Source organism: Microtus pennsylvanicus, chromosome 13, assembly GCF_037038515.1.
Source record: "Microtus pennsylvanicus isolate mMicPen1 chromosome 13, mMicPen1.hap1, whole genome shotgun sequence".
NCBI lineage: Eukaryota > Metazoa > Chordata > Mammalia > Rodentia > Cricetidae > Microtus > Microtus pennsylvanicus.
This window is the reverse complement of record NC_134591.1, coordinates 54937662-54953711: the sequence shown is the minus strand read 5'-3', so window position 1 is coordinate 54953711 and position 16050 is coordinate 54937662. Positions and strand designations below refer to the sequence as shown.

At 45.7% G+C, this 16050-nt stretch overlaps 1 protein-coding gene across 3 annotated transcripts in view; it reads right to left on the bottom strand.

Annotated features, from left to right (window-relative positions):
- Trit1 (tRNA isopentenyltransferase 1) overlaps positions 1 to 9069 on the bottom strand; it is a 46043-nt gene extending 36974 nt beyond the window's left edge. For 2 of the 3 annotated variants that reach the window (XR_012907441.1, XM_075945438.1), the window contains exon 1: positions 8855 to 9056. Coding sequence is in view for 2 of the 3 variants with exons in the window: in XM_075945438.1 (XP_075801553.1) it covers positions 8855 to 9028 (174 nt within the window). In the remaining variant the exon portion in view is untranslated. Of the gene's footprint in view, positions 1 to 8854 lie in introns of all 3 variants that reach the window. The other variant, XM_075945437.1, reaches the window with a different exon arrangement.
- Between the last annotated feature and the right edge of the window lie 6981 nt (positions 9070 to 16050).

Genomic DNA, 16050 nt, shown 5'->3' with positions numbered 1-16050 from the left:
AAAAAAATAATTTTTGGTTTATTTATTCTAGGTTATGAGTGTTTTGCATGCACATGTATGCTGGTGCAGGAGGAGATCAGAAGAGGGCATGGGATCCTCTGCAGGGGAATTAGATGGTGGCGAACCATCTCTGACACTTAACTGTCACTGAAGCTGTAGGGCAGCTCACAAACCTCAGTCTCAAGCCTCATGTGTGCTCTTTCCCCTGTGGTTTCTATCAGCCAGCAGTCACTTCTCCTTTCTAACATGGAGGGTCTCCCTGTAGTAGCAAAAAGTGACCACATATGCAGAACCTACACAAAATAAAACTTTATTTAATATGGAAGTAAACCAAATGACCTAGAAACCCATTTCTCTCTGTCTCTCTCCATGAGTCAAAAACATTTTAAATTTCCTTTCTGGCCTCTAGTCGCATTTCGTCATTTTAAAGGTTGCAGCCGCCGGCAGTGATAGGAATCCTCTGGACAGGAATTGTCTCTTGGTTAACAGGTCTTTGTGTCTTTGATCTGAGTCCTAAGAAGCCTTTCCTATCCTTCCCCGTGCCTCCCAGATCTCCCTAGAGCACTATCAGACAGACGGTCCTTTAGTACAGAACACTTCCTAAATTATGTCCCAAAGCAGACGAACAGAACACAGAGTTCCAGTCTTTTAGCTGACACACAGCCTGCTGACTAGCCGCTCTGCCTCTCTCCTGTAGCTCTGGGAAAACACAAAGGGAACTGGGCGCCTATGTCTGACAGCGCTTCTCCCCAGGACCCGAAGAACTGAAGCATTAGAGACATTTCCTCTCTACAAACCCAAACAGAATGCTTTATCTCCTCTGAGCATACACCTGGCGGTCTCCGTTTTCAAAAAGGCAGTGTACACGCTCGGCGACCGCCTTCAGGTCTCGCAGTCACTGAAGGCAATGCACTCTGCCTTGGATTTGCACGCCAAGATGACAACCCAGACTGAAAGGAAGCCCTTCAGGATCATCTTCCCGCACTGCGGCAGACTCTACCAGATCCAGTTCCCAGGTGCGCAGATGTTTTGCGGTATGAGCTCTGGGCGGCTCTTTAATCTTCCTGCACTTCAGTATTTCCATGCTGGAAAGCAAGGATTGTGTTACTGGCCTCCCCTTGAATTCTGACCCTCATTGCTGAGTGAGAATATTTATGTTTCTATACTCTGAGAATTAATTGAGGTTTGGAAAAATCACACTACTATCAGTACAAAGGGTCATTTCTGAAAGAGCCACACAGAAAAGCACAGGAGGGACCCTCAAAGAATCACTCTGACACCCCAGTCCACAAACCTCAGGCCTAAAGCAGAGCGAGGCAGGCCCTGCAGATGCTCAAGTCATTGCTCATCAGGCTCTCAGGACAAACACCCCACTTCAGACCTGTAACCCTTAGCAGTATGCTGCTATTACCTCAGGGCTGAACTTCAGCACTCCCTTCTTTCTCCCCAGGCTGGCTTCATACTCATGGGAATCCTCCTGCCTCAGCTCAAGTACAAGTATTTAATGGCATAAGCTGTGCTATTAAAATATTTATTCAATGCGAATCAAAACAAAGTCTTCCCTAGAAAAGTTGCTTGTAAAAGGTCTCCGTGGGTCAGGCGGTGGTGGCACACACCTTTAATCCCAGCACTTGGAAGATCTCTAAGTTCAAGGCCAACCTGGTCCACAGAGTGAGTTCCAAGACAGCCTGGGCTACACAGAGAAACCCTGTCTCGAAACAAAACAAAACAAAAATCTGGAAAGTCACAAAGAAAGATACCTGGCATCAGTCTGTGTGTGTGTGGGCACGTATGCATGCCCATCTGGACTCACACGAGACACTATTTAAATTTCATTTAGTTACTGGCACATTTCTGGACATAAACACCCAAGGAGCACATCTAGATGGAATACGAAAATGCAAAAATAACAGTCACAGGGACTATAGTCCAGCTACTTGGGAGGCTGAGGGGAAACATCACTTGAGTCCATGAATTTAATACCAGCCTGGACAATACAACAGACCCTATCTGAAAACATAAACAAATAAAAATAAATTAAAACTCTACTTGGAAACTTGAAAAGCCTTTCTAATTATCACTCTCCACTCACCTCGCTTTCATCTAAGGCTGTTAATGAGGTTTCCAGCACTGTCTGGGCTCCCCACAGACTGAGTTTCTCCTCTGTCTCAATAAACATCCATCTTGGGTACCAACTTGATGCTAAATTCTAGTTTTTTGGCTGTACCAAGCTTAAGTCCCTAAGAACACATCCAGTGACCACTAGTCCACTCAATATTCCATCTGATGTACATCACCACGATCTATCTACATTATGAATCTCTTTTTAAAAAAAAAAAACTCTACTAACCAGGTGGTGGTGGCACACACATTTAATTCCAGCTCTTAGGAGGCAGAGACAGGTGTACTCTGAGTTCAAGGTCAGCCTGGTGTACAGAGTGAGTAACAAGACAGCCAGGTCTTGAAAAAAAAACAACCCAAACCTCTACTCATGGGGAAGGAGAGTGCACTGTGCCACAAAATCTGTATGGAGCCAGATGACAACTTTTAGAAGTCAGCTCTCTCCTACCACATGCTGGGGCCAGGGATCAAACTCAGGTCCTCAAACTTAGCAACAAGCACCATTGCTGAACCATCTCAATGGCCCTGTCGTTTGTTCTCTGAGACAGGATCTCATGTAGTCCTGGCCTCAAACTCACTATATTGCTGGGAATGACTTGAATTTCTGGTCTTTCTGCTTCTGCTTCCCAAGTGCTGTTACAGTTTGTATACTGCCTAGTCAGGCTTCACATTATGAATCTTGAGGTGCACTTTAGATCCTGATTAAAATTTAGCATACTCCCGTAAGGGATGACTGAGAGCATTCATTCCCTGTGACTGAATCCTACAGCCCTTGCCTCATCTAAAGAGGAAAATCCAACATGTAAAGCAGAGAACTATGCTCAGTAACAGATCTACAGGTCTTGGGCACAGTTCCTGAACTGTTAAATATATCTACTTTATATTACTTACAGGGAAGATATAACAAGAGGATCAAGGGACTCGAGAGATGGCACACAGTTAAGATGTACTGCTCTAGAGAAGATGAGTTCTGGTCTCAGCACCACATGGCAGCTCACAACCACCTAGAACTCCAGCTCTGGGCAATCTGATGCCTTCTTGCTCCCACGGGTATCCCATATAGGAAGCATTCACACAAACAATTATTACACATAAATTGAAAATAATTTTTTTAATTTCCAGAGTATAAAATCTAGGAGTTGGAGAGATGGAGCTCTGGCTGGTCTTCCAGAGGACCTAGCCTTGATTCTCAGTACCCACATGGTGGCTCAGAGCCACCTGTTACTCCAGTCCTAGGGTATCCAATGCCCTCTTCTGCTCTCCAAAGGTTACCAGACAAGCAAGTGATAGACAAAGATGCATGCAGATAAAACACCCATACATATAAAATCATAAGAATAATTTTAATTTTTTTAGAGAGTATAAAGCCACAGCAATGGTAGCGCATGCCTGTAATCCCAGCATTCAGGAGGCAGAGGCATCGGATCTCTGAGTTTGAGGCCAGGCTGGTCTACAAAGGGAACTCCAGGACAGCCAGATCTACACAGAGAAACCCTCTCTTGAAAAATCATAAAGGGAGGGAGAGGGAGGGAGGGAGGGAGAAAGGGAGGGAGGGAGAGAGAGAGAGAGAGAGAGAGAGAGAGAGAGAGAGAGAGAGAATGTAGTAGCACATACCCACAACCCCAACATTGAGGAGCAGGAGGAAGATGAGGAATAGGAATTCAGTATCATTCTCTTGGCTCTCCAGTTACACACTCAGTTTGAAGTGCTCCTTGAGACCTTCTCTTCAAAAAGACATTTTGTTTACATATTTATAAATTATATTCTGTGAAAGCACTGAAAAGTATCTCTAGGGGTTGGAGAGCTGGCTGAAAGGTTAAGCGCTCTTGCTCTAGCAGAGGACCCAAGTTCAGTTCCCAGCACCCAAATGGTGGCTCACAGTCATCTATTATTCCAGTTCCAGGGGATCCTATGCCCTCCCCTGGCCTCTACAATACATATATGTAAACAAACATACATAAAATAAACACACATTTATGCATTACATAAAAGAAAAATTACATACATAAAATAAATCCTTTTTAAAATAGTATTTCTATTTGAGAAGCTGTACAAAAGGACTGTGAGTTCGGGGCCAACCTGGGCTACACTGGGAGGAAACCCTATTTCAAAAAAACAAAACAACAGCAACAAGAAGCATCCCCTCCTTTCACTGGCTAGAAAATGCGCTCTAGTTGTAGCAGAGCACAACAGTGAGCAAAGGCAGAAAGCAGAACTGGGTGGAACTCTGCACAGTCAACAGAACATGAATATTTTATCGCATATTTGCACTTAAAAGTAAAAAAATCAAAGATCAGTCTTCTTCAATTGGGACCAAGAGGAAATGTTATGAACATCCAAAATTAAACAGTCTAAAATTAAACACAGCTCAAAAAGATCAAAAATATTCTATGTTTTTCATATATTAATAATCCTCAAGGATAAAGGAAATTTAATCCTCATGTTCTAATCACAAACATACAATTCTGAATGTGCCTGTATGCACCCAAGAACCAGAAGAGGCCACAGTGGGAGGAATACACGGGTCTCAGAGAACCACCAGCAAAGGACCTACAGCCTCCCCTTCCCTATACACAGAACCCACTTGTGCCTCCTACACAGCACCGAATGGAGCCTGCTAGAATCAGAGGGTCTAAGAAATTCACCTTTCAGCCCAGCACTGTGCGCCAGCCAAGTCACTCCACAGCTAGTGCTTTCTCGAGCTTGGTCAGGGTCCCTCTTCGCAGCGGGCAGGAGTCAGGGCACGGACTCATGAGTAACTAACTGGTCGATGGGTTCAAAATAACTGTCAACTATTCAGCTCTAAACAAGCCATCTGTATCAAACCCCACAAAGCTCAGGGGACACTGACGGAGCAGGGCTGAAGGACAGGGCTGATAGGCATGGTTCAGGTTAAGAACATTGCTGCTCTTTCAGAGGACCCAGGTTCGATTTCCAGCACCCATGTGGTAGGTGGCTCACAACTATCTGTAACTCCAGTTCCAAGAGATCTAATTCCTTCTGGCCTCCACAGACACTGCATGCATGTGGTGTGCAGACATACACTCACATAAAAGGAAAACGAGAAACAGAGAGAGAAGGAAGAACCGGATGGCGCAGAAGGCTGCAATGCTGTCTTCTGAGCATGACGACATGGCTGCTGCGCTCACGGCCTCACAGAACCTGTGGTCACCTACACATGCAGTCAAAATTCCAGTGTGGATGGAGGAGAAACTCATGAAGTTCCGACCCTAGCTGAGGTGATATTTGCAAGTGATGGCGGCTGAGGGAGGGAAGTAATTTGGGGTTGTGGCCACTGGAAGGATGCCCTTGCGGGCAGCACTAAATGGACACAGCAAGCTATTTAAAAAAGGGGGGGGGGGCGTGAATGTGGAAGGTCAGCGCTGGAAGGACCCAGGGGAGCGGGAGATGAGAATGTGGTAGAGTTCTGAGACAGACTAGCTCAGAAACAAACAAAACGGTGAAGAGCACCTGGCGACGACACAAAGGTTGCCCTCTGTCGCCACATGCATGTGCACATGTGCACAGGCGCCCACACATACACAAGCACACACACAAAAGATGTGCTATTTGGAGCTAGGAGTGTAGCTAAATGGTTAAAAACTGTCCTAGCATGCCCTAGGTTTAATTCTTAACACCACAAGAAAAAAAAAGTACCATTTTAATGAACTATTTTGTAATAAACAAAAGGTCTACCACATTGTGAGCGATTTACAGGGCAGTGTAAAACAAAGAACTCTGAGCGGCCCTTAGATAACACAGCTACGCATAAATAACCATTGCTGAGATACAGCCACTACAGAGAGCATCCCGTCTCCAACCCCACAACCCCTCAATTACTCAAAACTTAACAGAAGTTAAAATGATTAGCCAGGTGTGGAGGCTCGTGCCTCTAACGCCAGTGCTCCAGAGGCTGGAGCTGACTGCTACCAGTGTGAAGCCTGACTGGGCTACAGAGGAAGCTCCCATCTCAAGAAAACAACCAAACAAACTACTAAGAAAAATTACGTAAAGGGTGTTTGACAGGGACTAGGTCTGATAGATGAGGGATGATTCTGAAAAGGTCTGAACAAAGAAACGCAACACGCTGGATGCATACAAAATCACGGGAGGCTCAAACCCAAGAGTCCTGGAATACACTCCTGTCTACAATGCTTCCCAAATAGCCACGAACAGACTTGACCTTGGATACCCTGCAAACTCTTCCTGACTTGGGGCTTGATCACACTCCCAGGCCCCCAACTCCTGAATCCTGCACCACACGAGGCTCATTCTTTCTGCCTCAACTGGAACATCTCCACTCAGGCTTCACCAACCCAGAACTGCAAAACACAAGGTCTGGAATGGTTCTTAGCATAGTGTGGCTCCATCTCACTGAAGCCCTAGGCAATCAAGTCTCCGAGGTGCAGGGCTCAGGACTAGAATTCAGACCACTTGAATTCCTTCAGAGGCTCTTCCCAATCACTATGCACACTGCTCACAGATCAGTGTTCCTAACAGACTGCTCTGACCCTGTCCTCATCTCCCAGAGCAGAAGACTATGATCCAGCCCTACTGAAGTCTCTTCACTACCCCACTGACACTCTTCCGCCAGTCTTAGCCTTCTTTTGGGTTACTTCCTGTTATATACCTTTCCATTTTTCTTTTCTTCTTTTTTTGAAAGAAGGTTTCTCTGTAACATTTTCCTATTTTTCAAACCTTAATCTTCTTTTTAATTTTTTTTTCGAGACAGGGTTTCTCTGTAGCTTTGGAGCCTGTCCTGGAACTAGCTCTTATAGACCGACAAGGTCTCACTATGTAGCCCTGGCTGGGCTGGAACTTCCTATGTATATCAGGTTGACCTCCAACTTACAGCAGTTCTCAGGCCTCGATTTCTCATGCCTCGATTTGCCAAGATCAAAGATTACAATGTATGCCACCTTGCCCAACTTCAGGCTCTTCTTTAAAATTCATATTTTCTTACGCATTTTTATTTTTTGAATTTGTGTGTGCATGTGTGTATGTGTAAGTACAGAAATGCACGCAGAGGCCAGAGAGGTCAACGTCAGGCGTCCTCCTCAACTGCTCTCCACCTTATGTTTTGAGACGGGGTTTCTCACTGAATCCAGCACTCACCAGTAGACTGAACTAGCTTGCCAGTGAGCTCTGGGGATCCTCCAGTCTTACAGCCCCCCATGCTAGGGTTGGCGTCTTCACAGGAGTCCTGGGGATCTGAACTCGGGTCCGTGAGTAGCAGACACTTCGCTGACTGAGCCGCCTCCCCAGCCTCGGCCCTTCTTTAGAGACTCTCCCTGACCTTCAGTGATTTCCCAAGAATTCTATAACATGTAATAGTTTACCATGAGATCCAGCACTTGTAGTCTATTCTCCTGAACCCGCCCACTTACAAACGCTCTGGAAATTGCCCTGTCCACTTATTAGCTCTGCCTTAGGTCATGTCTACCCAGACTATCATTCTCCAATATAAGGAGTATGGCCTTATCGGCACACACAAAAAATAATGGCGGCCATATTTTTTCACTATTACCATATTTTTTTAACACTAAGTTGTATCAAATGCTTCATATATTCTACTTCATATTCATCCCAATGCTGTTATTGCTATTCTTCCTATTTTACAGAAGAAGAAAATGCATCTTTATTCAAGTCAACCCAAAGTTGGGGAAACTCAGGCTGAGATTCAAACTAAATTCTGTCCCCCGCCCAAAGCCGGCACAAAACGGGCTGCAAACGACACGAGTTGCTGCGTTACCTACCACTTTAGCATATGCTAGTCTTAGCATCGACAAGCGAAACAATGAGGGCAGAAGCACACCAGGAGCCTTAGGAGGTGGACTGGGGTAAAGAACCACCCTTTTTGATTAGTGCCCACCGGTTTAGGTTCGGTGACTGACTGTGTAAGTTGCTGAACCTTTAAACACACCTAATGGCTTTTGTAATCCTTCCTTCCCCCAAGATGTCATCTACTCTCCAGCACGAACGCTTCCACGAGAGATGAGTACGACATCCCTTCTGCATGTCCTATCTCAAAGAGGACAAAAGGGTCAAGAAAAAAATCCTCAGCTCCAGGCGACATTTACCACAATTGTTGACCTTTTTCAGAGCTGGCCACCCTGGCTCGCCAGTGTCACACTCAAACGTCTCAATCACTGCAGCCTTGTGACTGGGGGAAATGGCATTTCCTCCACTTTACCAAGAAAGTAATGTTCAAATAAAGGGCACTGCTAATCTGAAGTGGCGCGGCCCCAATGGCTGCCTCTGACTGCGATCCGGGTCGCCTGCCTAGGCTGCTGCCCACTCACAGGTGGCATCTGATTTATCTTGGTCTCACCGGGCTAGAATTAAGATTATGGCAAAAGTTCCGGAATAATTTTCATTTCTTGAAATTCGTCAGGTACATGTCAACCTTACACGTGCAAATACCTCTCCTCCGCTTATTTGCAATGTGCTACGCACAAAGCCACTTCACTTTCCCAAGCCCCAACATTTTTATCCATAAACAAAACTATTGGTAATATCTATGAAACAGTAATGGCCTGAAAAGTGATCACAAGATACAGTCGGCACTGTCTGCCATTGGATGGGTTTCTAGCAGGTGTGGGTTCTTTTCATCCGCATCCCCACAAGCCCCGGGGTTCACCCACTGCAGCCACGCGACAGGGTGTCGATGAGTCCAGAGGCCCGCACGCGACCTCCAGGGTTCCCAGGCCCTGGGCCAAGCACGCTGCCATACCTGCATGGAGTCTGCGCTGACGATCTCGCCGCCGAGCCTCTGGCCTAGCTGCACAGCCAGGGTGGACTTGCCAGTGCCAGTGGCCCCGAGAATCACTACAAGTGGCAACGTTCGCTGCAGGCCCCGGAATCCTGAGCTCACAGGAACTGCTCGTGCAGCCGCAGCCGCCGCCATCTTGAAGAGAACTGCGCGTGCTCCGAAGCAGCTGTCCCCATGGCAACAGTCAGTGCGCCGGCGCGGATCTCCGGCTCTGAAGGGAGGGTGCAAAGGAGGAGGAAACTGCCGGACAAAGGTACCAAGCTTGGAAGGCTTATGACGTAACTGCCTTCGACTAGCTGGGATCAGCCCAAAGACTTGCTTTCTCAAAAAAGAGATGGTAACCCAGCTAAAATATTTCTGTCTATACTGCGTCCAGACACCCAATTCACTTTCTTAATAGCATTAATTCCAGTATAAAACTGCAGAACTGGCCTCGGGTTTATTGTCTCAGTTCTACTGTAGGCTGTTAGTTTCACAAAAACAAGGGGCAAATTCTGACTAGGTCATTGCCGTATCTTCCGAGCCTAGCACAGACACCAATAACGACTAAATGGACAGAGAAAAACAGCTTGCCTACTTCTGTTGGAGCTATTAAGCTCAGAGACTGGCATTCTTCAAAGTCAGATCTGTCCAGTTGTCAGGCAAGGGCTTGGCTCTAATATTGTCATTCCACAGTCATTGAGACACAATCAGAAAGCAGGACACAACTTTCCCTCGGCGTAGCCAGCGCCGGCAAGAGATAGGCTGAGAACAAAGGAACAAGCAAGCGAACAACCCACAAAATAGAAGAAGTCGGGTGGGGGGAGGGGGGCAGGATAAAGCAGATTTAAGTGAGGGAAAGAAAAATTACAGCCAAAAATGAACAAAATTCAAAAGATTTCACACACCCCTTTAAGAAACAGCCTCAGGGGAGTCCAGAGGAATGGCACAGCAGGTAAAGGTGCCGGCTGCTAACTCTGATGACCTGAGTTCGATTCCCAGGATCCACATGGTGGAAGGAGAGAACTGATGCTGACCTCTGTGTACATACACAGACAGACAGACAGACAGACAGACAGACAGACAGACAGACAAAATGAAGTTTAAAATGAACAAAGAACGCCTGTGGAACCAGATGAACCTGGATGCAAATCTCAGCTCTCAGACTCATCCGCTGTGCGACCTTCCGCTAACATCACTCTTTTCCCTCTTGGTCTGGAACTTGAACCCAGGCCCCCTGGATGCTCACCATGCACTCTAGCACGGCATGTACCCCCAGTCCCTTACTTCACCTCCTAACCTCAACGATTTCTCTTTCAGTTCCTCTGAGGATTGCCATAAGGGAAAAGTGAGATAATGTCTGGAAAGTGCCTGCTGCAAATGCCCCGCACAGCACGGCCACCATTTGTTGAACAGTTTGTATTATATATCATTGTACAACCCCATCTGCCTCCCTACATAAGTAAGAGCAAAAGCCTGAGGGCAGAGAATGTTCCAGTAATGTGTGAAGACCCTTAAGGACCCCTTCTGCCAACCTCTATCTAGTCAGGCAGTTTAGGGGGTCTGAGGATGCAGGTTAATGGTAGAGCATCTGCCTAGTAAGCATGAGGCTCTGGGTTCAGTCAGCACTTGGGATGGGAAGGGAGACATGAACACTTTTTCTCTGAGGCTGCCTCTGTCTAGCTCCCAGGTAAAGCCAGAATTCATTGTGTCAAAATAGTGTTCCTGCCCCTCCCCCCCGATCCACAGCATGTGACTGGCCTGTCTAGAGTGACTGCCATTATATTTTCCAGTCACTTGAATTTCTTCAGGCAAAATGACCACTCTTACAAACCTAAGCTAAACCGTGTAGCGACATATATTGTTTTAGAGAACTCCTATTACTAGCTCTGGGTCCCTAGTACCTCCTTTACTCAATCCAGGCTATTTTGATGAAAAGCCTTGTTCTCTCTAATTTGTGGTACCCGCCTGGGGCTGAGTTTAAAATGGAGATGTGTGGCCACATATTGGCAGACACTCTCACATGACGGTTGTTAACTGTAGAGCCTTTGCCTGGAGACTTTCAGAGGGTATGGTTACCATGACAACCACCAGAAAGATGGCAGGGCAGAGGGATGATGCACATAAAGAGAAAGGGGAGGCTGGTTTCACGATGACAGCCAGATGACGACAGGCTACGTTCACTCACAGACTGGCTCGCGCTGTCCAAGTCACGACCAGGTGACTGTTACTAGAGAAAGAGATAAACAGGAGGGTGGAATTTACCACCAAGAGACCAGAAGAGGAAGAGGCTGGTTACCAAGGCAACTGGAGAGAAAGGAATGAAAAAAAAAAATAGGGCTTCACCACAGCAGCAGAAAATTGCTTCTAGCCAAGCAACACAGGGCTGTTGCTATGGAAACAAGGAGAACAGGGATCCTGTAGACCATGGGGAGAATTATCACTGAAATGCTGAGCAGCAGAGACTCCTAAATCAGAATGGAGCCTGTGGTCCAAAACAAATGAGGAGAAGCGAGAAAAGGCACAGCGCCGTCTCCATTCATTGCATTTCCACTGGTCCTACTGAAAGAAAACAAGGGCATTAGCCACCCCCCTCCTCACACACACACACACACACACACTCACACACGCTTCTTTTATTTGTGGTTCTACTGTAGTGATCTTCTGAACTCTGAATTATACTAAAAACAGTTCCTGAAAGATATCCTGTAATTCGAAATTCTAATCACAGGCATTGAATTCAAGGGAAAATAGGAAATGGAAGTCTATAACCAGGAGTTGATAAGTGCTTCTGAGACAGCAACAGCATAAAGCCTTTGAACAGGAAGCACTGCCAGGGTAATGAGGAAATAAAAGAAGGCACACGGGGAGTTGGAAGAGCTATTTGTACTCATTCCCAGGTACAGAGCTTGACCCTCTCTTCCATGGGACCAGAGGAGAAGAAACTCACTCTGTTCTGAAAGGAAGTTCAAGAGAAAAGAATATGTATGTCACTTAACGTGTATGTTCATAGCCCGGGCTGAAAGGACGCTGCAGAAACCCACCTCTAACATACTTCATGTTTCATGTCAGACTACTGCAAACAAAGGAATCCTAGAGGGGTTTTGTTTGCTTGCTTGCTTGCTTGCGTGGGTGCTGGAGAACAAACCCAGTGGGTTCATGTTTTCTAGGAAGGCACTCTACCACCAGCCTAAACCCTTAGCTAAAAAAATCTTATTTCTGTTTGCTTATTTCTGAAGCAGATTCTCCTTACCTAGCCCAGGATGACCCTCCACCATCCTCCTACCTCTGCCCCCCGAGCACTGGCATTAGAAATATGAGCACCATGGCAGGCTCTCAGAAATCTTAGTTTTAAATCGCCGGTGGTGGCATATGCCTATAATCCCAGTGCTTGGAAGTCTGAAACCAAAGAATTGTCACCAGTTTGAGGTCAGCCTGGACTCATAGCAAGTACATGGTCTGGGTACTCATCTCTATCCTTCCCCCCCCAAAAAAGAAATCTTAGTTTTAAAGGCAAAAATGCCAAAATAGGTTGAGTTAGGAAAAGTATGTTAGAAACATAAGAATTAGGTTCTAGGGATTGGAGAGGTGGCTCAGCGGTTAGGAGCACTGGCTGCTCTTCCAGAGGGCCCTGGTTCAATTTCCAGCACCCACATAGCAGCTCACAACTGTCTGTAACTCCAGTTCCAGGGGATCCAACAGACATACACAGTCAGGCAAAACACCAATACCCATAAAAATAAATAAATAATGAAAAGAATTTTTAAAAAAGAATTCGGTTCTAGGAACATCCAGGCTACTTGGAGAGTAGTGATTCCTTCCTATCCTTCTCAAATACCAAGGACAGGCACCTAATTTTCACAGCGTGTGTGTGTTTCCCTAGGGGGAAGTATATTATTAGGTTGGATCTCTCTGTACCGTTCTCACCTTCTTTAAAAAAAAAAAGCAAAAAGAAAAACAAATGTAGGCGAGAGGGCATAGCCCCCACCAGAGACAGACACCAGGATGAAACATGCTCAGAGATGATGTCATGAGTGTTCTTGCATTGTCTCCAATTCTGTTAGAGTTTGGATGTGCGTGGGGGGGTGGGGGGTGCATGTACATACTCGTGTGTGCAGTGCACAAGAATGTCTGCAGAGGTCAAAGGTTGACATCAAGTGTCTTCCTTAGTTATGCTCCAACTTGTTTTTTGAGACAGTCTCTCATTGAACCCAAGGCTCACCAGTTTGGCTAGACTGGCTGGCCAGTAAGTCCCGGGAATCCTCCTGTCGCCGTTGGGATTGCAGGCACATACCACTATGCTCAGCTTTTTATGTGGGTGCTGAGAATCTGAACTCAGGTCCTCACGCTTGAGCAGTAAACACCTTCCTGACTGAGCCATCTCCCAGCCCCTAGATAACCTATTGGTTTTTCATTTTTAGGGGGGAAAGGTATAAAGAAGGCGAGCAATAAAGCCAGTAGAGTAGAGGGGTCAATCTAAAGCAGATTGTGTAGAAGATATGAACATTTAAGGTGGGATTCTGGAGGGTACTGTGGCGTGCAGAGCAGAAAGATGAACAGGCTATGGGAAGCCTGAATTGTTGGTCCTCAAGGTAAGAAAGCTGGGTCAAAAACAAACTCACTAGCCGGGTGGTGGTGGCGCACGCCTTTAATCCCAGCACTCGGGAGGCAGAGGCAGGTGGATCTCTGTGAGTTCGAGACCAGCCTGGTCTACAAGAGCTAGTTCCAGGACAGGCTCCAAAACCACAGAGAAACCCTGTCTCGAAAAACCAAAAAAAAACCAAACTCACTGGGCACAGATGACACACACCTGTAATCCCAGCTCTTGGGAGGTAGAAACAGGCAACTCTCTGAGTTCAGGCCAGCCAGGATGGCATAAAAAAAAAGGGAAACGTATTAACTTTTTTGGGTACAACCCAAGATACCCTTGCAGGAAAACTCAGTCTTATTTTTTTGTTTGTTTTTGTTTTGTTTTTTTACTTTATCATGACTCAATCATCTAAAAACTCAGTCTTATATATACCAAAGAAAAGAACTTCTTCTGGGAAGTATTTCATAATAAATTCACATTTAATTAATTCCTAGAGCTTCCGTAAGAGATTACCACAAACCGGGTAGCTTAAAACGAGAGAAATTAATTTTCTTACAGTTCTAGAGGCCAAATATCGGATATCAAGTTGTCTGAAAGTCGTGCCCCTGGATTCTCTCTCTTTGCTTTGGGTAGTTGCCAGCAGCACCTCATTCATGTTCCTTGGTTTATGGCCATATAACCCCGATCTCTGTCTCTTTTTACTTGGGCTATTTCTCCTCTTTCTTTTTTCTTCCATTCTTTTCTTTTCTTTTTCTTTTTTGTTCTGTTTTTGTTTTTCAAGACGGGTGTGTGTGTGTGTGTGTGTGTGTAACCCTGACTGTCCTGGAACTTGCTCTGTAGACCAGGCTGACCTCGAACTCACAGAGATCTGTCTGCCTCTGCCTCCCCAGTGCTGGAATTAAAGGTGTGCACCACCACCACCACGACCTGGCTCACCTCTTTCTATCTGTCTGAAGTGCCTTCTCCTTGAGATAACAGTTACTGAAGTGAGGACCACTCCAATCCAGTATGTCTGACTCTTAACTTGATAACACCTGCAACTATCCTATTGCTAAACGAGGTGACACTCACAGGTTCTGTTTGGTCCATATGGATTAAGTAATCACAGTGTGTTATATTGTGTTCTGAGTCGCTGTTGGCACTGGTGATTGGCCAGCTGAGATTTGGAACATCATAATTGCTCAATATGAGTGAGGGAAGAAGAAAGGAATACTCCCTTTGTTCTTGAGTTTGTGTTGTACTAAAAGCTGTGTCGTAGTATTTACTCCAGAGCACACCAGAATATTCTCAGAGACAACCTGTTCAGCTTTGTAGGAAATCTGTACAGTTAGGATGGTGGAGAGTCAAAAGGACCCGTCAGAGGAGCTCGCCCATCCTCATCTCGTGGGTGTTTCAAACTCTCTCTCTACTTGACAACCTTCTCTCTCTCTTGGATGACATTCTGGGTCTTACACGTCTTTATATCTTTGTGAGTTTCAAGCTTGTGTCTTCTGTTGAAATCCTTTTAAATTTTGTAGTATGTTTTATTTTTTTCATTGCATATGTATGCACGTGGGTGCTGTGTGTGTGTGTGTGTGTGTGTGTCTGTGTAAGGCAGAGGACAGCTTGCTTGCAGGAAGAGTTGGTTCTCTCCATCCATGTTGTGGGTCCAAGGGATAAAACTCAAGTCATCAAGTCTGGTAGTAAGCATCTTTACCGGCTGAGCCACATCACCATTGAGATCATTTTTGGATTTTGGTTTGTCTTTTGAGACTTGGTCTTACTATGTAGCTCTGACTCATGTACTCACACTCACGGTAACCCAACTGCCTCAGCCTCAAGCCCTTTCTAAGGCTATTTCCAGCTTTCTGTTGGGAGCTTCACTTTGGATGACCCCATCATGTCAGTCTTATTGTGCTCCAAACCACAATCAATTTTCAGTTTCTTTCTTTGACTTTCCTATCTCTGTGAGTGTGCGTGTTCATTGCTTAGGACAGAGGATTCTGTGAGTGTGCGTGTCCATTGCTCAGGACAGAAAACTATGTGTGTATGTGTGTGTATATACATTGCTTAGGACAGAGGTCTGTGTATGTGTGTGTGCCCATTGCTTAGGACAGAGATTTGTGTGTGTGTGTGTGTGTGTGTGTGTGTGTGTGTGTGTGTTCATTGCTTATGACAAAGGTCTATGTTGAATGTGTGTGTATTGCTTAGGATAGAGGTCTGTGTGTGTGTGTATACATATATATATATACATATATCCAATGCTTAAGACAGAGATGTGTGTGTGTGAATGTGTGTGTCCATTGCTTAGGACAAAGCTGAGGACTTTGTTGTGTGTGCTAGGCAAATGCTCCTACTGAGCATTCCTAGCTCTGACTTCCCTTTCAAAGAATTTCAAGAAGATGTTTGCTTCTGACAGGACCCCATCAGAGATCTCCTTGACTCTAATTTGTCAAAATGAGAGCGCTTGGCTGGTAAACGAGACCAGATTGCTCCCCTCTGCCTAGATCTGACACGGACTTCCCAATTTGTTCTCTTGAAGTTATTCCCTGATCCCAGAGCATTTTCTCCTCCGAGTATACTTAAACACACCACCTGTGCAAGGACT